This window comes from Xenopus tropicalis, chromosome 1, assembly GCF_000004195.4.
Source record: "Xenopus tropicalis strain Nigerian chromosome 1, UCB_Xtro_10.0, whole genome shotgun sequence".
In the NCBI taxonomy this organism is placed as follows: domain Eukaryota; kingdom Metazoa; phylum Chordata; class Amphibia; order Anura; family Pipidae; genus Xenopus; species Xenopus tropicalis.
Window position 1 is genome coordinate 48,261,991 of NC_030677.2, and position 25,912 is coordinate 48,287,902.

Genomic DNA, 25,912 nt, shown 5'->3' on the forward strand with positions numbered 1-25,912 from the left:
TATGCAGGAAATCCAAAAATGTAAAATATTAACGGATAAAGATGAATATCACAATCAATCATTGACCTGTTAGAACACAGACAGGGACAGGACATAAACAATAACGAGACATAAAATTTAAGATCACAGACAGGGGAACTAAAGTCGAATGATTTATTAATGAATTGATAGTTTAAGAGAATAAAAGCCAAACAGGTACAACATCAGTGGACAGCAGTGCTGAAATGGTTAAAGGGCAGGTAAGGTAGTGGCTGCTGTACCTATAGCCAGCATTAAGCTTTCAGCACAGTTCATTCCCGCCCACTTGTAGAGAGAGTGAAGGAAAGGAAAACAGACAGATAACACACACACACACACACTACTAGCTCCAGGAAGGGGGGGAGGACAAACACAAAAAGCTCAGAGACGAGGCTGGTCACACACACAGCTTGGAAGGTGACAGCAGAGACCCAAGCAGCATCCTCCTACTGGGCTTCACTTTAAGCCTGGGACCTTGTACCAAGCCGGGGAGCACATCCAGCTGGAGCCCTCAGTGGAGCAGCTATCATGTATGCCAACGGGAAAGTGGCTCTGGTGACTGGAGCAGCCCAGGGCATTGGCAGGGCTATGGTGGAAGAACTTCTGCAGAAAGGGGCTGCGGTGAGTCCAGGCACTGTGCTCCTAGGAGCACTTTATCTTGCGCAGGAGTGAGCAGATCTTATTGGCTTGTAATGAATCTGAGCAGTGAGCTATTGATTGCCAAGCTGTTCCACTCATCTCTTTGCAGTGTTTGTACTGAAACTAGAATCCCAGGACAGCTGTGCAGAACTGTGTATATCTGTAGGATCTACTTGTTTTACTGACTTCTATACTTTGGTTTAGAGTCTGCATTTACAGCTGTTATATATAAATATATACATAGAGAAAGAGCTGAATAGTCAATTTGTTAAATCACGTTTAAGTTTGTATAATTTGCAGCTGTTGTTGTACTAGTATTCCCAGCTTCCTCAGCAGCTTTTGCCTGCCAAGGTTTGCCGGGAGTTGTGCTGCAGTTCAGCAACAACTGGAGGGCTCCCTTGGTCTAAATACACAAATGAAGCTTCTCAAGTGTTGCTGTGATGCAGTCAGGCTACCCACCCTTATAACATTTTGTGCTGTTACTCAAGTGTGTAGCTGTGTCAGACTGCCCTGTTTATCATAGCAACAGATACCACAAGTTATTTCTCTGCTGTTCTGATCAAATGGAAGGATGTTTATGGAACATGTATCACAGGCAACTGCACATTTTGTACTGCTGTTACGTCACACCCCACCGGTCGGTAATATTGTAGTAATAATGTAGCTTTAATATCCATTCTGGCAGCATTATGTGATATTGTGTGCTGCTCAGCTGGCGAGTAGATTATGGGATAGAGCGAGGTGGTGTCATGCTGCATTCCTTACTAGTCAAAACAGTGCTGGAGTGAAGGATTAGCCCTGTATTCACACAAGGTGGCTGCACTGAAACTCCAACCTGAGAATACAGATATCCTGCTCACTATTAACCCTTTCATAAGGCAGTCACACACCCCATTCTTTCATTCAATGCCAAATGACTGGCCATTCAAGGCAGAGAGAAACAAATGGGATTTTAATTACAAAAGGATCAAGATCCACATAACAACTTGTATGGCAATTGTTTGAATGTTTTCATCTAAAAAGGGCACAGTTTCACATGCTAAGTGAGGTTCCAGCACAATGCTCAGGTACGGGGTGGGCTGTTCCAAGTTTGCAAACTCTTAAGGTGGCCACACACGTGTCAGGGTTGAAACAGGCAGATAAGGAGGTAGAAACAATAGGATTTCTACCTCCTTCTGCCGATTCAGCCCCGACGGCAGATTTTGGTCAGGCGCCTTCTATGGCGCCCGATCAAAATCTTTTAACCGGTCCGATCGGTGAGTCGACCGATACCAGCAGCTTCCTGCGATATCGGTTGACTCGCCGACATGCCATACACGCACCGAATATCGTACGAAGCGAGGTTTTGTACGATAGTATCAGTGCGTGTATGGCCAGCTTTATGCTGCCTTTCCATGGGTGAGTGACCCTATTGCACCACCTAAACAATGCACAACCCACAGTAACCTCCCCCACCCAGCCTGTCCATTCCATATTTATTGTTTAGCTACCAGACCTGATAATGTGAGCAGCTAATCCCTACCATATTCATATTCCATGTTACCTACCATATCATATTCCCACATGCTTGCAGCCTTCATTATTACATTCGTGTAGCTTTGGCTATCATTCATATATGTATCAAGCTGTAATCATATACTTTGTAGTGACTCTAAAGCTGGCCATACACGCACCAATAATATCGTCCGAAACCTTGTTTTGTACGATATTCGGTGCGTGTATGGCAAATCGCAGGAGGCTGCTGATATTGGTCGCCGATCGGGCCGGTTAAAGATTTTGATCAGGCGCCATAGAAGGCGCCTGAGCAAAATCTGTTTTCGGGGCTGAATCGGCAGAAGGAGGTAGAAATCCTATTGTTTCTACCTCCTTATCTGCCGTTTCAGCCCAATGGTCGCACGAAAGATCTAAAATCGCCACGTGTGTGGCCACCTTTACTACAAACTAGATCATGGCAAATGCTGCTCTGGTTTTCTAGCGGAACTCTTTTCCCCACCCCTGTAGTAGATTTACCACCTCACCCTTTAAATACTGGCCACATATTGAATCCACACCCTGCATGGCTAGTTAGCAATTCCCTGTTGTAGGGTGGCCACCTCACGCCTTTAATACTGGCCACATATTAAATCCACACCCTGCATGGCTAGTTAACAATTGATTTAGATGCATGCTGATGGCAGCATATAAATCAGTTCAGTCTGCAGCATGCATTTAAATTAATTTGCTAATTAGCCATGCAGGAAGTGGATTCAATGTTTGGCTCATAAGGTGGCAACCCTACCTTGTAGTGATCTCAGTAGCATGGCTTGCAACCCTTTAGTATTAATGTATTGAGCCCAACTTAGTTGGAAGGTGCATCAAGGAGGTTTTATCTTACACTATATTTGATATTATGTGGTACAGTGGCCCTGTTATAGGTCCAGAGTGAATTTATGTTTTTTACATAATGAGACTACTCGTTGTCAACGTAAACATTTTTTTGTACTACTGTCCCTTTAAAGGACATGCCCCCAACATCCCACCAAAAAATGTAACAAGTGAACAGTGAAATCTTTAAATACATGGTTAATAGTAAGGCTGCAGCATCTCCTTGATCTCATGGGATTCCTCTCTCCTCCTGTAACCCACCTGGTCTCCTCCCTTAGGAATTTGCTTTGGCTCTTGGCTACTGACTATGCTCAGTTCTTCTAAACTCAGGTTACCAAACACAGCCTCCAGTCTAGCAGCAAATAAAGATATGGCACTGCTGGTTTCTATATTTTACACGGGACTAGCCACGTTCTTCATTTCCCAGGGTGCCACAGCCATGTGACTTTTGCTCTGATAAACTTCAGTCACACTTTACTGCTGAGCTGCAAGTTAGTTGGAGTGATATCACTCCCCTCCCAGCAGCTGATCAGTAGAACAATGGGAAGGCAGCAAGATAGCAGCTTCCAGTAGACATCAGAATAGCCAAGTCCAGCTTGGGACTCCTCCAGTTACAGTGAGTAGGAGAAACAATAGGTTACCTGAAAGCAGTTCTAATGTGTAGCGCTGGCTCCTTCTGAAAGCTCAAAAATATGAGATGGCTGCCTACATATCAATATAGGAATACAATTTAAATATTTTACAAAATAAATGTAATTTAGAAATAAAAAGTATATCATAACAGAATTTCTTTAAATAAATTAGAGTATCACTGAGAAAAAACATTAGTGTCAATTTTTTTTGCCCATCAACACTTTCTCACAGAAATGTGATCCTAGCTCAGCATAAGTCAGTGGTCTCAGTTCCCTTTGTATAACAGCTCCGCAGCATAAAGATTTATTTACACAGGAAAAGTACAAAAAATCATATGGTTATACTAACCCTTCACCTCTCCTAGATCCCCAGCCCATTAAACAACTATTAGTGGGTCAAATAAGTACCACTCATCATGCCCGTACAGACAGCTAACATTCTTTGCCTTGAAAGCAGAATGAATTCCTTATGCAATTTAAAAAAAGTCTGCTGAATCTTTAAAAGTAGTTTTTCAGCACTAATTAAACATTTGCTATTGTTGGTAGTTGTCCTTTCAGCTGATGTTTCCCTTTTAGTGTAACGAGGTCTAACAAAAAAAAACTTTATTTATAAAAAATGCCTCTGTGCCAAAAAAAACACCCCGCAATGACGTGAAAAGAAGTAAAACAATGAAAAATAAAACAGCTTCCATAGGCTAAAAATGTTACATTATTGTTAGTTCTATTGAGTAAATACGGCAAAATATTTCAGGTTTGAAAAATGTGAATTCTGTGGAGGGTTTATAGACCATAGTACCTCCCTTACATGTTTCTAACATACTTTCACGTGTGTTTTCTTGTAAAGTTGGCTTTAGTGGACCAAAATCGCATAGCTGGTGAACTGTGCAAAGCTTCATTGGATGAACAGTTTGGAAGTCACAGGACATTGTTTATCCAGTGCGACGTCACAGATCAGGAGCAGCTAAAAGGTACAAATGGGTGGGGTTGCTATTTGCTAAAATAGCATTGTGTGTTCTTTTGATAAGGTTGTTTGATAAGGTCCAGGCTAAAATGGAAAAGAAACAAAAAAGCCACAGAGGGCCTCCCTTTTTTTTGAATACATAAATACTGTATGTTTGCTCTGCTTTTCACCATTGTACAGATTATTGACTTTATGAAACAGTCCCAGATGTAAAAGCACTCTCTCTCTAGGCACCATTTATGTATACAGATACCAATATTCCCTTAGTTATATTGTTTAATATTTTAAATCTGTTTTCTTTAGCCATTCTCACCTAATCCTGTGCCTGGTTTACTTATGTCCCTCATGCTATCCCTAGCTTTCATTGTGTTACCTGGTGAGACACAGGCAAATCTTGCACTTGTTTAGTAATTAATTAGTAATTATTGCAAAAAAACATTAAGCAGTCATCTATTTGTGTATCCTGTAAATGACTTTGGGTTAGGTTGATGGGCCAATGGAGAAAAGTAATTATGAATCAAACCCAAAACTTGAAGTGCATTTAAACGTCCATTACAGATAGACCAGACACATAATAATCAGTCTATGAATAGCGCCCAATGATTCTTTAACTCCTTGCCATGGCCTTCCATTCCTCCTTTGACACCCCCCTGTAGTGTAATCCAAAAAATCATTATGTCAACCCACAAAGGCCAAATAAATCTGCATCAGACACTAATATAATAACCTGTACAGATACAGTGCAATATTATTAGAAAAGGTATTCATTCTACACTACTAGACACAATTCTGCAAGGAAAGTTCAGTACCCCTTTAATTAGTTTCATATATGAGTTATTTCCAGGTAAAGAAAACAGAACATATACCTGTATTTGCACTCAGAAGAGGAAAACATGGTCCATCCATTCCTCACATTAAAACATTGTGTGCATTAAGCTACTAAGATATGCCCACCCCTTTAAGCAAAACAGGGATTGTTTGTCCATATTTTGCTATATATTTCAAACAACTACAGCATAAGTCATTCCTGGGCTGGCCAGTCCTACACTATCATTCATTGAGAATTCTATTAGTTCTTTAGGCAATTTGTATAGTGACTTTACCTGCAACTTGCTTTCCAGTTACTGTATAAAACTCCCAAATGATTGCCCATGTTTTCGGACATCACAGGGACAGCAAAAAGGCAAACACCACTCGAAAATATATAAAGAGTTTAATATTTTCATATAGTGATTTTTTTTATTCCTTTTCATATAATTTAGATGCTTTTCGAAAGACAGTGGAGCATTTTGGAAGGCTGGACATACTTGTTAACAATGCTGGTGTAAATAACGAAAAGGACTGGGAGAAAACCATTGAAGTTAACTTGGTAAGTTTCTTGTGTTTCCAGTGCTTGTTTCTTACAATGAAAAGTGCTCATCTTTTAAGACATACCCCCATAAGTAATAAAATACACTAAGTTTGCCCAGGAGCAGTAACCTATGGCAACCAATAAGATGTTTGTTTTTAAATAGGTGATCAGTAAATTCTACCTGCTGATTGGTTGTTATGGATTACTGCTCCTGGACAAACATACTGGGGGTCATTTTTGAACACTGGGCAAATTTGCACCTGGGCAGTAACATGTGGTATCCAATCAGATGATTGCTTTCAGTGTTCAACCTGCAGCTGGCTGGAAAAATCTAACCGCTTATTGGTTGCCATGGGTAACTGCCCAGGTGCAGATTTGCCCAGTGTTTATAAATGAGCCCAAGTGCCTTTCATAACACATTAGAGTTAGAGACATATCAGACCTGATGGCCAACACAGATTTGGTCACTGTAAACCTCCTTGTGAATGAAGAGTGTTCTAGCCCTATTGGGGACATTTCTAATTGCCAGGCTATAAGCTACAGGTATTTAATCAGCAGAAAATTGTTTCCCATATACCCCAAACTTGCCATAATACCAAGAATTCTATTTTTATTCATAGGGGTGCATATTCACAATCTACATGGTAAGAGAGATATGTAATATGAAAATTTTTCCATACATTGTTACATTGCTATCTGTTGTCTAGGAGATGAGCAGCTAGACCCAAAGCCTGATGAGTTTTGGTTAAAATAACCAGTTATTAGAAGGTGGTGGTTTGTAAGGGCTCTGGCACACGGGGAGATTAGTCGCCCGCGGCAAAACTCCCTGTTCGCGGGCGACTAATCTCCCCGAGTTGCCTTCCCCTGGCATCCCATCGGCGACAATGTAAGTCACCGGTGGGATGGCAGACGCGGCGGGGTGATTTGCGCAAAATCGCGCCGCCGCGTCTGCCATCCCGCCGGCGACTTACATGTTCGCCGGTGGGATGGCAGGGGTAGGCAACTCGGGGAGATTAGTCGCCCGCGAACAGGGAGTTTTGCCGCGGGCGACTAATCTCCCCGTGTGCCAGAGCCCTAAGTCTCGATACAAGTAGTTAAATAAAAAGGCAAATCACAAAAAATCAATAAACTAGAGAAAAAGTTCTTACAAAAGAAGAGAGAGTTATAGTACAAGGAAAGAGGAGAGTAGTGTGACAGACTATGGCTGCACTCTATTTTATATGAGATATCAGTACAAGTGTCAATCATGTTCAACCTCTTAGTGTATTTCCCAGCATGGCTGACCCACATTAGGGAGAAAATGCACAGAAATATTAATAAAAATAAACTGTACTAGATTTTGCCAAAAGGGAAGTAGGTATAAAAATATGCCATATGACTCACAAAACTAACTCAATTAGACCTCAGCAGCGTATGATGGGAACAAAAAAGTGTGGCTAGGGTCAGAAAGATTAAAAGAGAAAGAGCTGAACAATGTAATATGCCTTCAGTTATACCAGCAAATATTAAATAAGTCAAATGCAAACAGCAACATATATATGTGAGAAAAGTTTAGGTGTTTGTGATTACTTTGACTGGAATAAAATGAAAGTAAATACATCAAAGTCACACAGGCATTCATTTTTTCATTTAATATGCAGACATGCATAGTGACAGTGACAGCACTCCGCAAGATTACCCATGAGGAGGTTCAGTGTTTCATTGCTTTACATTGATATTAAGGGTGGGACATATGACCTTAATTGCTTACAATATATAGTAATAAACTGAAGACAGGTTCTTCAACAACAAAAGCATTCTTCCTTATGTCATACATACACTATGTATTAGGAACAATTTATGGCAGACTAGCCATGCAGGCTTTGGGATCTGTGAATCAGATTTCAAAGGGTTGATCTGACAACCCTGCAGTATGCATAAGTGGCAATAATCCCTTTTATAAAAAAGCATTGTGCACGTGTATGTTGTACAGAGCCCCACATGGGGTATATTGTTATAAGTATCCTGCTTTCATTGATATACCCTTACTAACATAAACATTATGCTTTCTATGTACAATATGGGACATAATAATCAAAGGCTGAAACAGAGCTCCAACATGCTGCCGGGGGAAATTTCCCCTCCATCTATTGACCTGTATAGTAATTTAAGTTCATCTTTATTAATGGGTGAATATGAGAGTTCATACTTTGATTAATATGTTTCTAAAACCCCATACAAATGAGAGAACAGTAACATGCCCTGCCTCTTTCTTGTGGACTATTGTGAGGATGGTGACTATGCTATATATGTAGAATTAATGAAAATAATTGGCAGACTTAATTACTGAACCAAACTTTTTCTTTTATTCAACAATACAAAATAAAGGACAGAATGTTCTGGCTTCTCCTTGTCTCTCCATGGAGTCCCTGCTTCCTCCTCAGGCCCAACTATTCCTTCCCCAAAAAGCTCCTTTTCTTTCCATTTTCTTTTTTATTCTTAAAAAAAGCCATGACCCAAAAAAATCTGAGCAGTTTGTAAAGACCCAAAAGTGCAAAATGTCCTGTGTCTGCTCTTTAAACTGAAGGGCATTTAGGGCAGTGGTGCAAATGTCATTTAATCCAGCACATCACATTGATAAAATGCTCGGAGTAGCTTCCCATTACTACTTCTCTCAGTGAGAACATAATTGTTGCTGTGGAAATCAAGTGCTATTCAACTTTTTGAATGTCAGTTTGGCAATTTTTTATCTTTTTAGTTAAAACAATACCAATGAAGTAGTACATGCTATCCAATTGATATTACCTTTCACTACAGTTATGTCCCACCCCTAATTCTGTGGAACAGTTGAGAAGTTCCTTCAGCTCTGGCCAGGTTTCAACTATAGAATTATTTATCTCTATATCAAGCAATCATCCCACCCATGTACAGTGAGCCCACAATGTTTTTTAGCAAACAATGGAAGGCTTTTCTCTGCACTATGTTACCTGAACTTTTTATGGTGCTTGGACAATTTCCATCAAACCAACCCAATATAAATATAATCTGTTCTTTAAAAGGACAATAAACTATATCAAATCTAGAGCAAATGTTATATAGGCAATAAAAGGTAAATTGTGTCATACTGGAGCAATGAAAAGCACTCCAAGCAAACTTCTTCAGTACAGGTATGGGACCTGTTATCCAGAATGCTTGGGACCCATGGTTTTCCGGATAAGGGATCTTTCAGTAATTTGGATCTCCATAACTTAAGTCTACTAAAAATCATTTAAATATTGAATTAAACCCAATAGGCTTGTTTTGCCTCCAATAAGGATTGATTATATCTTAGTTAAAAAAAATAGTACCTTGTACTTGATCCTAATTACAGAGAAAAAGGAAATCATTTTTAAAAATTAGAATTATTTGCTTATAATGGAGTCTATGGGACATGGCCTTTCCATAATTCGGAACTTTCTGGATAATGGGTTTCTGGATAAGATATCCCATACCTTTATTTGTAATCCTTATGTTACCACTGATTTAAAGAATTGTATTTACTGCTACAGTATGTCCAACAATGATCAATGCAACTTAAAATGAATCAATGCAAAAGCATTGGAAGGAAGATGGATTGTAGCTTAAACACAAATATATTTATGGCTTGGAAAATAATTACTAGTCTAACATTTCATTGGTAAAACATTCAGATAAGGACTGTACTGTTTTCTTTTAATTTAAAAGAAAATGAAAGATACAATCACTGGATGTGCCAATATGCTAGGCACCTCATAATGACTATATTCTTTAACCTCCTAAACTGAGCTCCTTTTTAAAAAAATGCACTTGTTCGGGACACTTTGTTGCAGTGTGCAGTCCTCCCTGTTCTTTGGTTCTCCCAGATATCCCTGCTCTGATCTTAGAAGGCACAAATGCAGGCACTGAACTTTTTCACACATGGAGAAGAGCCTGTATCAGAAAACATGGACCCCCCCATTGACTTAAAGGGACAGTAACACCAAAAAATGAAAGTGTATAAAAGTAATTACTATATAATGTAATGCTGCCCTGTACTGGTACAACTGGTGTGTTTTCCTTAGAAAGACTACTATAGTTTATATAATAAAGCTTCTGTGTAGCCACGGGGGCAGCCATTTACAGGAGAAAAGGAACAGGTTACTTAGCAGATAACAGATAAAACCCCATTGTATTCTACAAAGCTTATCTGTTATCTGCTATGTGCCTGTGCCTTTTCTCATTTTTCCCAGCTTCAATGGCTGCCCCCGTGTTGACATAGCAGCTCATTTATATAAACTATAGTAGCGTTTCTGTTGCAAACTTACCAGTTTTACCAGTGCAGGGCAACTGTACATTATATTTTAATTACTTTAAAACACTTTCATTTTTTGGTGTTACTGTTCTTGCCCATGGAGGCCCTGGCAATGGTGCCTGCCAACTATGTAGAATGAATAAAAAAAAAAGGAAAGCTAAATGTCATGCTTGTCCATGCACCGACTCCAACCGGCCATGCCCAAACACACCTGTGATATTCAGTGTCAGGCTTTCCTCTATCTGCCCCTACTTGCTTTCCCTCTGTGCTCCAATGGTGGCAGCCCGGCCATGGAATAATGAAGAAGATATCACAGACACATTATGCAGGAAAGTATCCCAGGCAAGTGTGTTTTTTTTGAAAAGAGGAACACTGGCCCCAGGTATTGCCAAACATCACAAAATGGTGTTTAAAGGTCAAATACGTATCTACAGAGATGTATGTTCCAAGTTGATAAGATCACTTTCTATTTTTTAAGAATGTTCAGTTTTCCTTTGCTTTAATATTGCCTCAAAACATGGGCCAAGTGCCCTTTACAGGCATGCCCCTGCTCTGAATTCCTATGCTTAGTTAAGCCTGCTATTCTGCTTAATCTAGTGGCCCCTCCACTTTATATACAGTAGGATCAAACTAGCCACATTAATCATAGGCAGCCATAAAGGCCAATGCTACCATTGGCAAGGGGTGATTTGGTTTTAAATCAGAGTTACAGCTTTCAAACTATGTTCTTGCAGGAAGGGTTCCTTAATATTTCTAATATTCACTTTGCAGCTTTTACAAAAGGAAATAAGACCTTGACCAGGACATTACCACAGAATGATTCAGTGAGTAGAAGTAATAATGAATCATCTCCGGAGGGCTCCTAGCAAACTTGAGTTATGAAATACATGGCAATTAAGAAGTGAATTGTTTTTTATTTGCTGCCTTCTGCAAACATCTATTACCAAATTAAGGTGGGACATTTGATCTAATTAAACAGATATAGTGCTGATCATAACTTTATTAAATAAACACTTAGTCTGGGAGCCTGCTGGCAATCAGATGTTGATATATAATTTACTGTGTTTGAAGAATGTTACGTCAAAGGGTAATAAGACATAAGACATTTGCTTTATTACACAATCCTTAATTAGTAATGAGCAAATTGTCTGGCAGATTTGGATTTGCGGTGAAATTTCACATTTACTATTTCAGGAAAAGTACAATTTATTCTATGTGCTATATTTTCACTGGAATATACAGTAACACTCACACACAGGAAACCTTTTGCTTATGGGGTACATCTCTCAGTATACTTACAGTACTTAGATTCCATTGTTGCATGATTTTTAACCTTCATCTTACCTTAGGCATACAAAAAATAATTTAAACATTAAATAAACCCAATAGGATTGTTTTGCCACCACCATGGATTCAAGCAGCTTAGTTAATATAAAGAACAAGGCACTGTTTTATTATTTTAGAGAAAAAATAATCATTGACAATCATTGAAGCCCATAGGAGATGGCATTCCTGTAAATAAGAGCTTTCTAGATAACAGGTTCGCAGATAATAGATCTCACACCTGTTAAATCAGTGTTATGCCTTTTGTATCTGTGTATATAAAAACAATTGAAATAGGAAAAACATTTTTATACCCACATGCTTTTAGCAACACACTAGGTTCTTTATACTATGGTTCTATTTGCTTTTCTCAGCATTTGTTTGATTTATCTAGAAATTCCCCTTCTGACCTCTGCAGTGTTTGTGCTTGATACTTTATTGAAAGACAAACATTTCAAGAAATTAAGGGGGTGATTTATCAATGGTCGGGTTTGATTTTTATTCTCGATTCAAGTTATGGTTCGAAAACTCAAATGTCTGGTATTTATTTAGTGCAAAAAGCCGAAAACTCGAATGTAAAAATTTGCCACCTTGCGAGTCTCTATAGAAGTCAATGGCAGTTGTCATAGGCAAAGTCAAGCCATATTTTCAAACTTTTCTTTTCGGGTTTTTAAAGTACATAAACTCAAAAAATTAGAGATATTTAAACTAGTTTTCCTTATTAATAAATAATAATACATAATAAATTAGAAATACAAGCTCAAAATCACAAATTCAAAAATTGATAAATATACCCCTAAGGGGCCGATCTACTAATCCACAAACGGGTCGAAAGCGTCCGAATGCGTTTTTTTCGTAATGATAGGTATTTTGCGTTTTTTTCGTCGCCCCCACGACTTTTTCGGAAATTGTCACAACACGTAGCCGGTACGACTTGCGCAAATTGTCGCGACTTTTTCGTAAACCGTCGCGAAAAAATCGGAAAGGTTTGCCCGCCGTTTACTAGCGCTCAATACAAAAAAGTGGCGACAATTCGTGCAAGTCGTACCGGCTACGAAAAAGTCGCGACAATTTGCGCAAGTCGTAAGGGCTACGAAAAAGTCGCAACAATTCACGAAAAAGCCGCAACGGCGATGAAAAAATCGCAAAAAATACGAAAAAATCGCAAAATGTTCATTTCCAATCCAATTTTTTCCCAATCGGGATTCGGATTCGTGGATTAGTAAATCAGCCCCTAAGTGTTGTGTTTTCTTTCCTAGTGTTTTTGTAAATACCATATCTTAAGTTGATTTCTGCTCTGTGATAGCATTATCTGTTTAAAAGAATAATACTGTTATGTGTTTAAAAAATACTACATATAGGGGCAGATTTATCAAAGTGTAAAATTAGAGCTCACCACAGTAAAATTCCCTAATCCCCCTCTCTATTCATTCCTATAGGATATTTAGAGGCATATTTATTAATGGGTAAGAAGTTCACCATTTGATAAATACACTTCTAAAAACCCCATAGGAATGAACAGAGAGTGAGATGTTTTACTGTGGTGAGCTCTAATTTTACACTTTGATAAATCTGCCCCAAACTGTTTTGAATGCTGCACATTATCCAGAAAAACCACAGTTGATAAATTCTCCTACCCCTCAATACTGGGTGAGGGCATGGATGTCATAATACTTTTAATACTTGTTGCACGCTCCCCAGTTGAGTCAGTTTTCTAAAGAAGAACCTAAATGGGCAGGTTTCATGGTCTCGTGTTTTTCACTAGAAGACTGACACAAACACAACTGTAAGCAATACCACACTGTATATTATTCTACATAAATATATATTATTTTTCATACTTTCATGTCTTATTACTAATCTGACTTCTCAGACTCCATACCTAAAGTCTGCCATTAGAGTGCTTTATTCTGGTCTAATCTTGTGTTCCTGAACATCAAGTTATCCAGTGTATATAAAATACAGGACAAATTCTCCTCCCCCCCAACATCAGTTAGCACTGCATAAATAGGTGTGATATAAGTGACACACTTACTTCTTGTTTATTAAGTGTCAGTAAGTTATTATAACCTTAACCAGTTGGTGGCCAAAGAATATATAAACCCCATACGCAGGGAAGTAACTTGAAACAAATCCTTGAGTTTAACACAATTGCCCTTATAAGCGTCTCTACTACCCTTTACTGTAAAGAGGTTGGTTAAACATAGGGAACTGGGAAGCAAAGGAATTCTACCAAGTCTCTGATGTAAATCTCATTATGACATTATCAGTGGAAATATTGGTGTAATAGGAAAATGTATTCTATATGGAAGCAGAGCCTATTTTCACTGCAACTCTATTCTAGAATTATTTTCTAAAAACATAAAGTTTTACTACCCTTTATATAATTGTATATTTGTACTTTTTAATACGTATGAAAGTTGATATATGTATTTGTCCAAGGCCAAACAAAATATTATCCATAGACTTATAATAAAACTATAGTATGCTTGTTTAGTTTCATCAAAAATAATACACATTCCATTATGGGGTTGCCCTAGTGTTACTCACAGCTAGAAGCTTGCACTATCATTTGTTTCAAAATCTTACCAAACAAGAACTATTATATGCACATTCCAAATGTTATCATAAGATAAAAATGGAATATCCAAGCTTTTCCTGTGAAATTGTCAGCATGTACATGTGGTGATTTATGTAGCTGTCAGGGCTGTACTGTCTGGTCAAGTCAACTAGAATCATGGAAGAGGGCTGCATTCATGATCCAGGTGATTACACAAAACATCTGTTCCTCCTGTATATCTTTGGGCTCTGTTTTTCAGTATTTTAAGATTCCATGTACTTTATGAAAATACCTCGCTATACTATACCCAAAATAGCAACTTACCTAACAGCTTCTTGATAATCTTTAAATTGATTTAATGCAATGCAACACAGGGCTTAATAACAATTATTGCCATAAAATACTTGCCATAACACTGTATGAGAAGCAACACGCCTATGGTACATGATAGTTATCATCACATTTAGTATTAAGCCAAGAAATTTAGGGCAAGTACCCATATTTGACTGATGTGATTCTACACCAAAAAAGTCATGGCAATAAAACTGCCTTGAGTGCCAAGTGATAATTAAATGAATCTTAATATGCTACTACATAACATGTCTATGAAGATTCTCATTCATCCAGGTCATGATATACAGTATCTAGAAGAATTAAGTCTACATAACATATACCCCCATATGTAATGTAAGAGGCAGTAAGTTTGCCCAGTGGCTGTAAACCATAGCAACCAATAGGATGTTTGCTTTTTAACAGGTGACCAGTTAATGCTTTCTGCTAATTGGTTGCTATAGGTCAGTGATCCCCAACCAGTGGCTCGCGAGCAACATGTTGCTCACCACCCCCTTTGATGTAGCTCCCAGTGGCTTCAAAGATTGTGCCCATTTTTGAATTTCTGATTTTGAGGCAAGTTTTAGAGGCATAAAGACCATGTGTACTGCTAAACAGCACCTCTCGTCTGTCAGTCCACATTGAGCTACTAATTAACCAATCTGAGTCCTTATTGGTCACAAACTAGGAAAGTTTTTGTGCTTGTTTTGCTCCCCAGCTTTTTTTTTCATTGAAGTGTTGCTCATGGGTAAAAAAGGTTGGGGATCCCTGCTACAGGTGATTGGACCAGAATGAAACTTTACACCTTTTATTACATGTGTGCTCTGGATCTTTTTTTTATGTTCTATTCCATTAGTTATCATGTTATATATTTAGTATTATGAAAGGCTAAGTCAAAATAAAAAATACAAAACTATATCATTGTTCTTACATGAGCAAGCATAGAACACCATCATTTAACAGCATTCCAAAAAGAAAAACATAGTTCTATTTGCTATCTTTAAAATCTAAAAATTCCTAAACAGGGTATCAGCCAATAGTATAGTATCCAGCGATTACATGCTATGTTCAGACTTGCTAGGAATTAACATTTCTGGCCAAATTTTGACAAGCGTATATAATATTTTACAAACATATTTTCTACTATTGAAAAAAGGATTGTGAAATTAGTATTAACCTGCCTTTTGCTTAATGTCAGAGTGGTCTTTATGTCTCAGAGGGAAATGACTCATTGTCAGTATGTGTGAATACATTGAGCTTTTAAAAAACATCACTTAGAGCAGATGAATAAAACCTAGGTCACCCTCACACAGCTAACCTCCTCTTTAACCCATGTCACGTTCATTTTCTTTCTCATCAAATTGGATTAGACCCAAATATAAAATAAATATGTGGGAATGCTATAGTTCTGTCCATCCCAATGGCTGTACACAGTACAGGTATGGTATCTGTTATCCAGAATGCTTGGAACCTGGGCTTTTCTGGATACGGGATCTTTCCATACCTTAAGTCTACTTAAAAATTATTTAAACATTAATTAAATAATGATGAATTATATCTTAGTTGGGATAAAGTACAAGGTACTGTTTTATTATTACAGAGATAAGCAAATCATTTTTAAAATTTTTAATTATTTGATTATAATGGTGTCTATGGGAGATGGTAATTCAGAGCTTTCTGCACAACAGGTTTCTAGATAACAGATCCTATACCTGTACCTTGTAATGGGATATGATCATGATGGTTTTGAGATGAGACCTAATATGTCTGATTTTTAGTTTCTGTAATGGTAGGAGATGTTGTGGGGTGATTAAAATAGCATTTTTTATTTTATAAACGGCAAAGCATATAAATATTGTTACGCTAGGCCACAGTTCCCAAACCTTTTTTTTACCTCCTGAGCAACATTTAAATATAAAAACATTGGGGAGCAATGCAACCATGAAATAAGTTCCTAGGGGGTGACCTGTAAGGGCTGTGATTGGTTATATGGTACCCCTATGTGGACCGGCAGACTACATGCACCCACTTTTCGGCAACTGGGAGCAACATCAAAGGTGTTGGTGAGCAACATGTTGCTAATAAACCAATGGTTGGGGATCACTGCTCTATTCCCTAGATGATGATAAAAGCAAACAGACACCCCATCTGGGTCATTAAAAAACATGACACAATGAACACTGTTGCTCATCCATGTCCAGCACTGGGCAGACACAGCTTGCATTTGGCAGTTTTTCTGCCACCTGTCTGTTTGGCTTTATAACTGGTTATAGGCCCCTTGGTGGCTCTATCCAAGTGATTACAATACTATAAGTTTTTGCCAGCATGGTTTTATGTGTAACAGATCTTGCCAGACTAATTCAATTGCCTTTTATGAGGAGGTGAACAGGAAGCTCGACGCAGGAATGGCAGTTGATGTCATCTACTTAGATTTTGCTAAAGCGTTTGATACAGTACCTCACAGAAAGTTAATGATAAAATTGAGGAATATTGGCCTAGAACATAATATTTGTACTTGGACAGAAAACTGGCTGAAGGATAGAGTACAAAGAGTGGTGGAAAAATGGAACATTGTTAGTTGAGTACCGCAGGGGTCAGTCCTTGGTCCATTGCTTTTTAACTTCTTTATTAATGAAAGTGTAAAGTTGTGCATTTTGGTAGAAATAATATAAATGCAAGTTATACTTGCTACTAAAGCAAATAAAGTGCAGTCTTGTATAGAAAAGGGCATTGACTCAAGGGGTGAGAACATCATTTTGCCCCTTTATAGGTCCCTGGTAAGGCCTCACCTTGAGTATGCAGTGCAGTTTTGGGCTCCAGTCCTTAAGAAGGATATTAATGAGCTGGAGAGAGTGCAGAGACTGCAACTAAACTGGTAAAGGGGATGGAAGATTTAAACTATGAGGTTAGACTGTCATGCATTACTCTGTACAAGTACATTAGAGGGGATTATAGATTAGATTAGATTAGATTAGAGGAACAGAACTTTCATTTGAAGCAGCGGATGTGGTTTTCACGGTGAGGGCAGTGAGGTTGGGGAATGCCCTTCCTAGTGATGTTGTAATGGCAGATTCTGTTAATGCCTTTAAGAGGGGCTTGGATGAGTCCTTGAACAAGCATAGTATCCAAGGCTATTGTGATACTTAAATCTAAATTTAGTATTGATGTTGATATATATGGTTTATGTATGAGTGTATAGATAGGTCAGTATTGGTCTGTGTGTGCTGGGTTTACTTGGAAGGGTTGAACTTGATGGACTCTCGTCTTTTTTCAATCCAATGTAACTATGTTATATTGATTTGATTGATTTGTATCTCATTTTGCAGACTTCAGTTATTCGAGGAACCTATCTTGGCTTAGAACTTATGAGCAAAAAGAACGGGGGTCATGGAGGCGTTATAATCAACATTTCATCTCTGGCAGGTAAGAGAACAGTTTAGTGTAAAAATAAAACTAGATAAATAGGCTGTGTGAAATAAAAAATATTTCTAATGTAGTTTGTTAGGAAAAAATGTCTATCTATAAAGGCTGGAGTGAGCAGATGTCTAACATAATAGCCAGAAGATTACATCCTCCTTTGCCACTCTCTAAGCTGTTAGCAGTCAGTAACCAGCATGAAGCTTCATGATGGATTAAAATGTGTCAGCATCCAAAATTGCACTTTTTACGTTAAGCTTCTGTTCATAAATGAGCCTCTTATCACTAAGGACCACTTCCATTGTATAATTAAAGGTTATAAAAGGTTAAAGTCCCTGGCACAGGGTTAGCCTAATACATTTTTATCATCAAAAAGTTCAGTCATTTGTCATTAATTCAAACCAATTGGTTTCTTATCTTTTATTTACAAGCAGTGACGCAAATTTGTTTTGGTTATGGTCCATAGTTTGCTGTTTTGTTTTTGATCTGACTTCATCCAGATAAGCTTGGTGTCCAGTTTGTTGGTTACAAATACGTAGAAAAAAACTTCCATTGTTGCCTTACATTGAATGACTGCATTGTATGACTACACTGTGTGCCTTGAATTTAGCACATATAAAGCTGACCTTCGATCTGTGGCAAATTATGAACACAGGTGTGTCAAAACCCCATTTTAGTTCATATCTGTAATAGGCTCTTTCAAAATCCATATTTCTTGAATATTGATTAATTCTGCACATTAAGGATGATATATCTAGTAGATACTTTGCCCTAAGTAAGAATTAAAGATTGATCCAGAGCACTCTGTTCTGCACATAATAACCTGCTACCTCTATAGCCATTGGCATGTGATACTGCAGGCAGTATTTGTTAGTAATGTAGTAGCTGGGACTAATTACAAAACACTTTCCACTTTATATTGATTATGGTATAGAGCAAGTTAAAAACAGAGGGGAATTTTATGATAAATTACAAGTGAAATCGAATTCACTTTTTAGCTTTGTAGGTTTGGGAAAGAAATTCCATGTAATTTCTAAACATAAATGTTTGGGAATAAGATCTTCACCCCTTGGCACTACCATAACACTGTCTTTAACAATTATAGATATTTTAGCTACATCTGCTCCATTGTATTCTAAAATGGTTTGGCTACATTAGAGCCATGTCCTTTTTTATATAAAAGTCATATTGTCTAGTGCAAGAGGCCAGAAGGCTTGGCCAGCATATTGAATATGGTAAGCTGGACATACATGTTAATAGGCCTCATTCTGTGCATTTGCAATTGATGCGCCAGTTAATATTTGAGGTTTTACAATTAGCATTTTTTTTTTATAAACTGAAGTGCCAAATAGAGCCCCATGACAAATGGCCCATCGTTGATATGTGTATTGATAAGGGATCCATGCTCTATTCTGTAATCCTCTGAAATGATGGCTTATGTCTAGAACTAATATTGTGGTCATCAAATGTGCCTAAGCCTGAGCATGTACTGCATTTTCAGTTTTAAAGGGCATTTTAAGATCTAGCTCTAGCTATTTTGACACATATGAAAAGCTCTTAGTAGACGATCACTGCCCCAGATCTGTATTTTATAAAACAGATATAATATAGTAAGCAAGCTATGAAGAAAATGTAAATTTGAGTAGGTTGTACGTTTTTCCATGATTCTCTGGCACAGAGGCAGCCTAATACATTTTTATCAGCAAATCAACAAAATAAAGTTCAGTTGCTTGTCATTAAATCAAGCCAATTCATTTTTCTTATCTTTTATTTACAAGCATTGACGCAAATTTGTTTTGGTCATGGTCCATAGTTTGCTGTTTTGATTTTGTTCTTACTTCATCCAGATAAGCTTGGTCCAATTGGCTACGAATACTGGCTACGAATACTCAGCAAAAAGACTTCCATTGTCACCGCACATTGAATGGCTGCATTTTATGAACACTGTGTTCCTTGAATTTAATAGCACATATAAAGCTGACCTTAGATCTGTGGCAAATTATGAACAGAGGTGTGTCAAAACCCTGTCTTAGTTCATATCTGTAATCATAGGCTCTTTGAAAATCCATATTTTTTGATTATCGATTAATTCTGCAAACTAAGGATGATATATCTAGTAAATACTAGATTGATCTGAAGCACACTGTTCTGCACAAAATAACCTGCTTCTACTGTAGTCACAAGCATGTGATGCCGCTGGCAGTACTAATATATTTGCTGGGACTAATCACAGAGGGCTTTACAACTACCATTTGTGTTGTTTCATATAAAACCCTAAAACCCAAATGCAATAATATGAAAAACCAATACTCCTAAATGATATAGCCATGTAACTATTTATGATTGTTTGGCAAATACTATAAGTATTTCAGTCTGCCAAAGACAGTTAAGGCAATATGGTATGTATTAAAAATAATAATAATAGTTAAAAAGAATACTGTGACCATACTTTGCATTATGGTAACCGAAAAAATGAAACAAAAATAGTATTTTTTTTTAAGTTAGATCTAAAAAGGGATCAGCACATACTAATGTCCATTTTCAAGTATTTGAAATGGCTATGTAATTAGATACAGCTAGGAACTAGCCAACATTACTGAGTTAGTTCCATTCTTCATTGGTTATGGAAAAGGACTTTTATAAAAATAACAAGTGAGGCTCACTTTTTGGCTCTGTAAGTCTGAAAAAAAGAAATTCATTTGTATTCTTAAAACAAACATTTGGTAATAAATTCTTCAATTCTTGGCCCTATCATAATGATATCATAATAATAATCATTAAAGTCTTTAACAATTATACATACTATAGCAACATCTCTAGTTTTGGCTACATTAGAGCTGTGTTCTTCTTTTTTATATAAAGGGCATATTCTGTAATGCTATTCTTAATAGGCCAGGAGGTTTGGCCAACATATTGCAAAAAGTAAGCTGGACATTCATGTAAATAGGCCTCAATCTGTGTATTTAAACTGTGGCTAAAGAGTGAACTGAATTAGGTGTGTCCTGTTTACTATTCTGTACATATGGACAGTGGGATGGTTAATGGGAATATCCAACCTTTTGACCTTTGTTAATTAGTCAATAAGGGTATCCTTTAGCCAAGTACTTATACTAAAGTATAAAGTACTAAAGAGACCAGGCAATAAACACTTGTGTGTCTGTGCATAGTTGGCCTCATAAACTGACCTGAAGAAAGAATTTTAATGGTGTAGTTATTATTACTAAATTATACTGTGTACATTGCAAATAAGTCATTCTGCTATTTAAAATTTTATTCTTGAACCAATAAATGTATTTTTTAGCTGTAATATTGGTGTGTAGGCGCCATCTCAGGTTATTATTATAGGTGAGTCTGAGCTTTCAGAAGGAGCCAGTGCTACACATTAGAACTGCTTTCAGGTAACTTATTGTTTCTCCTACTCCCATGTAACTGGAGGAGTTATGTCCAGACTTGGGAGTTTTACTATTGAGTGCCATTCAATAGTACCAGGTGGGGCATGGGAGCATTTTTAGCAATGCAAGTGTCAGGGAGCTGTTATCTTGTTACCTGCCCATTGTTCTGCTGATTGCTGGGGGGGGGGGGGGTAGGGAAGGGTGACATCAAACTTGCAGTGCAACACAAATCACATGGCTGAAAGCAACTGGGAAACTAAGTATATGCCTAGTTCCACATAAAATTTCAAAATTAAATATAAAAAAATCTGCTTGTTCTTTTAAAAAATGGATTTAAATGCAGGATTCTGCTGGAGGAGCTCTATTAACTGATGCATTTTGTAAAAAACATGTTTTCCCACAACAGAATCTACTAAAGGTGCTATCTGTTTCTTCTGTTCCAAAGGCCTTTAAACATGCCATATGACATACAGGTGTTTGTTATAGATATGATTTGAGTAAATTACAGTAAATGAGAGGATCTGGATGCATATTTTCTTTTGGTGCAGAGATAAAAGCTTGCAAATGAAACTAATGTACTGGTGAGCATCTGCAAAACAATTCTCCTCCTGATTATATTGTGCAAATATTTAATATACATTTACACCATAAGCAGTGGCAAAGCCATTCTCTAAAAATACCTGATTTTTGTAAATAAAACACTTTTATGTAGACATTGTACTCCATGTTTTTTCTGTGTACATAATTATCCTTTACAAATATGCTATATGGCTAAAATTATCTGGGCACACCTTCTAAAATCACTTGCACTCATTTAGGACCCACTGCACTCTGAACCAGTGGAACTAGGTTCTTGGCAGTGGTAAATCATATTCTCCCATCTGCCAGTGGAGGAAAAATAACGTTCTGGAGCTATTCTTCATGATTTATGGTAGGGATCCCGTGCCAGTGGACTAAACCTTAACAATTCTGTTTCATACTACATTCTTGCCAATTCTGTGCACCCTTGTGGTTGAATGAATGTCCACCAACAATATTCTAAAATCAGAAAGTCTCCCAGAATAATAGTAGACTATTATAACATTTCTGCTAGAAGGTAGGTATTTTGCAGAAATACTGTATTTTTAAAACAATTCCTACAATATTTTTAAACAATACCTACCATCATAAGAAGTCCTAGAAGTAGCAGCAAGACTTTTACATTGTCATTTTAACTTCTATTGGAGAATTATAATATATTATTCATTTTTATTATATGAGCATATCATTTATAAATAGAAGGGCTTGTTTATCACATATTAAACTGGGGAATTTAGAAGGATTCCTAACAGTTTCATACTTTCCCCATTTTTAAGAAATTGCCACATTTATCAAAATGTATTCCTGTGTCATTTGTTCAGAATGTGTTCATCTTCTTTAAAGAAGACAAAACTCTTCTGAGCACTATAACTTTCAGCAATCTTCCTCCCCAATGGGTATCACATGCAGGGAGAAAACATTCAAGCAATTCCAATGCAAAAATTGTTGCAAGAATTGTTGAATCTAAAACCTTCTGTAATGTTTTACTAAGTCATAAAATTACCAAGGTTGATAAATTAGCCCATATATTCTAACATTTGAATATATATGATAAAAAATAGCATTGAACCCATGTTTTGTAAAAAGTTAATTGTCTATACAAAATATTTTTGCGGCAACTACAAACACATTGGTTTCTATAACTTACATTGAAGTGTTTGAAGGGAACACACACAATTTTTACAAGTACAACTAAATATAGCATTAGGTTTAACCAGACTGGTGTAACTGTTCCCTTAAGCACTGTATCTTATGCATGCTAGAGGCCTCTGGAAAGCCACAACCTTCAGATCTTTGGTGTGTTGCTAGAAAGAACTGTGTCTTATCAGTTAAAAACAACACTTCCTACCGAGGGCCCCTCAACCAAATAGCCTTTCCTTCCTTTCAGAATGCTATATCTTGGAAAACTACATCTTATCTCCATTGGCTATATTCCTTACATCTGTTACGGTTGTATTTCTCTTATAATACAAGTTAATTATTTTTACATGAGCAGTGGGATTTCTTCTTTATAGTACCTAATATAAGACAAGTTTTTAATGTTCTCATATGAGCTGCTTTTATACTCATTATTCTATACACTTTGATCTCAATTTATCCTCAGTAAGACCACAAAATAAATGAGAGAAAACCTAAAGAAACACACTATTTTTTGAATTATAAATATTATAATGATCAGTGATGAAACCAATGGCTGAGGTGTATGGCAGCTCATATACAGATATATATATCTTCATGCGTTTGTATGTGTACATGCTAGTACCTTCCTGAATTGCATTTTTTGTTTGCGTTTAGTTTTAAGTTAATCCCCATTGGTTAAGAGATGTACTGTTGTTGCCAGCAATTTATTGTACACCATTGTAATATAAAACTGTACAAGCATGATATGTGAAATGTATCACTGTGATTACAATAAATGTCTTACCAAGATAATATACCTTTTTATTATTATCATTTTAAAGGTCTTACACCCGCTGCCTATCAACCAGTTTACTCGGCTTCAAAACACGGGGTTATTGGATTTACGCGATCAATAGCTGTAAGTAAACTGAAGTCATCTATATCAATTATCATTCAAGGCTTCTTTGTAAAAAACAAAATTGTGAAGATTCAAACTCCAATGTTGTCATATGATTTATGATTTTCACTAAAAATAATGCTTCCCCCTCCTCCAGTTCGTCTGTAATACAAAAGAGGTAAAAGGAAAAATGTATAGCTCTGTTATTATTATGAATGTACATGTCAGCAATAGTAAAGTCGAGAGTGACTATACGTAACGATTCATTATGGGGTAACTACAACCTGTATCTATGTTGCAATTATTTTCTATTCATTTTCTGCAAATGGGCAGAAATAAAGCATATAGCTTATGGGGTGGCCAGAACATTCCATCTCTACATATTTCTATGTAGGTGGACTGCTGAGCTGTTTGCCTTTAGCCCATGAGAGTATAAAGCTGAGAATAGAAAATGTATTCATCTGTCCTATTCTGAGCTGTACAGTTTATCCGTACTATATGTACGTTGATTGTCATGTTCTGTTTGTAAAAATTGTATTAAGTACAAATGAAAAAAAAACAAAACATGGAGAACAATATGTTCATTCATCTTGTTCGATCTCCTAGTGCCGAGCATAACGCACCGTACATAACTCTATAAGATGAATGACGCTGTTTAAAACCAGTCGGAAATTAATGAATGAAAAATTTTGCTTCAGAGTCAAAAGATTATAGAAGATAACCAGAAATGGTGTATGCATTCTAAAAAAGTCAAAAGGGCTCGGTCATTTTTACCCTAAATCTGTTTTTATTATAATGAATGATATTATTAATATCATGTCTGCAACGAAAAACAACTAAAATCATTATCCATGAAATTTTAATATGTTGGGAAAATTGGCAATTTTTTTTTCTAATATAAATGTAAGTAATTATTTATAATATGCTAAATGCTGGTAATCTATCCATAATAAAAATAATATTTTATTTGTGGCCCTTGAGAGATTTGGATATACATAAACCCAAGTAAGAATTTTGTGGCCAGACAGGTCTAGCAACCCATAAAAACCAATCAAAAGTGTGTTTTGAAACAGGTGACCAGTGAATGGTGTATTTATGGGTTACTAGACCTGATGTAAATTTTTTCTACAAAACCCCTTGCCATGTTTCCTTTTGGGCTAATGGAATTGCATAAGACATAACCACAAGTCATACTGACATTTTGCACTTCTTCCTGATTGGTCTGTATCTTTATATTTAAACAGAACTTACAGAAAAGGCTTTTATTCATTATCATTTAGCTGGTTACAGTAAGGCCTTTTGGGTTTAGCATTATAACCAATCAATCTTGCACCGTAATTTCTTTGTCTGGCCAACATCAGTTTTCGCTTTCAAATTAAGCCTGCCAATAATTTTAGACAAGAATAATATTTGGGATTAGAAAATGTCATTATTTTATTACTTGTTTATAGTTTAAAAACACAGGTTTGAATATTTGCCAACCTTTAAATATTGGCAAGTAGATTTCTGTGAATGTGTAAGATATACTAAAATAAGTATGGAAATAAAAATGTATGGGTGAACAATGTGCACTGTAAGTAGTTCTTAAGTTGGTACATGAAGCATTTGAGTCATGGCCACAATTGTATAAATATGTGATTTATTCTGTAACTGAGATTGGAAGCATGACTTTCTATTGCCCAAGTGTATTTCCAGCTGCTCTATACTGTTCAGTTACCCATACTCTAATGTGGGTCATTGAACAGGGTGCCTCTGGGCAGTTTCAAAATATACCATCTGTTTTAGGCAGGTTCTATTTTCACAGTTTAAGATCTATTTCAAGTGAACTTTATTTGGTTTGATATTCTTGATTTTTATTGTTGATCATACAGAGCAGGATTATTGTATTTGTGAAAATGCCACAGGATAGCAGTTGTTTGCCATTTGCACAGTGAATTAATATTGGTACAGTATATGTCTTTGATAGTTACACAGATGACTTGGGTTGGAAAACTGTAATAGTTCAACAAGTTCAACCTTTATCCCCAGCACATACTGTATA

General features: G+C 36.9%; 1 protein-coding gene across 2 annotated transcripts in view; it reads left to right on the forward strand.

The window, feature by feature from the left end:
• The first annotated feature begins 241 nt into the window (after positions 1–241).
• hpgd (15-hydroxyprostaglandin dehydrogenase) overlaps positions 242–25,912 on the forward strand; it is a 33,823-nt gene continuing 8,152 nt past the window's right edge. Inside the window, exons 1-6 of one of the 2 annotated variants that reach the window (XR_001170393.2) lie at positions 242–639; positions 4,498–4,621; positions 5,877–5,983; positions 17,793–17,889; positions 19,731–19,894; positions 23,816–23,892. Coding sequence is in view for 1 of the 2 variants with exons in the window: in NM_001007991.1 (NP_001007992.1) it covers positions 547–639; positions 4,498–4,621; positions 5,877–5,983; positions 17,793–17,889; positions 23,816–23,892 (498 nt within the window). In the remaining variant the exon portion in view is untranslated. 2 annotated transcript variants of the gene reach the window in all.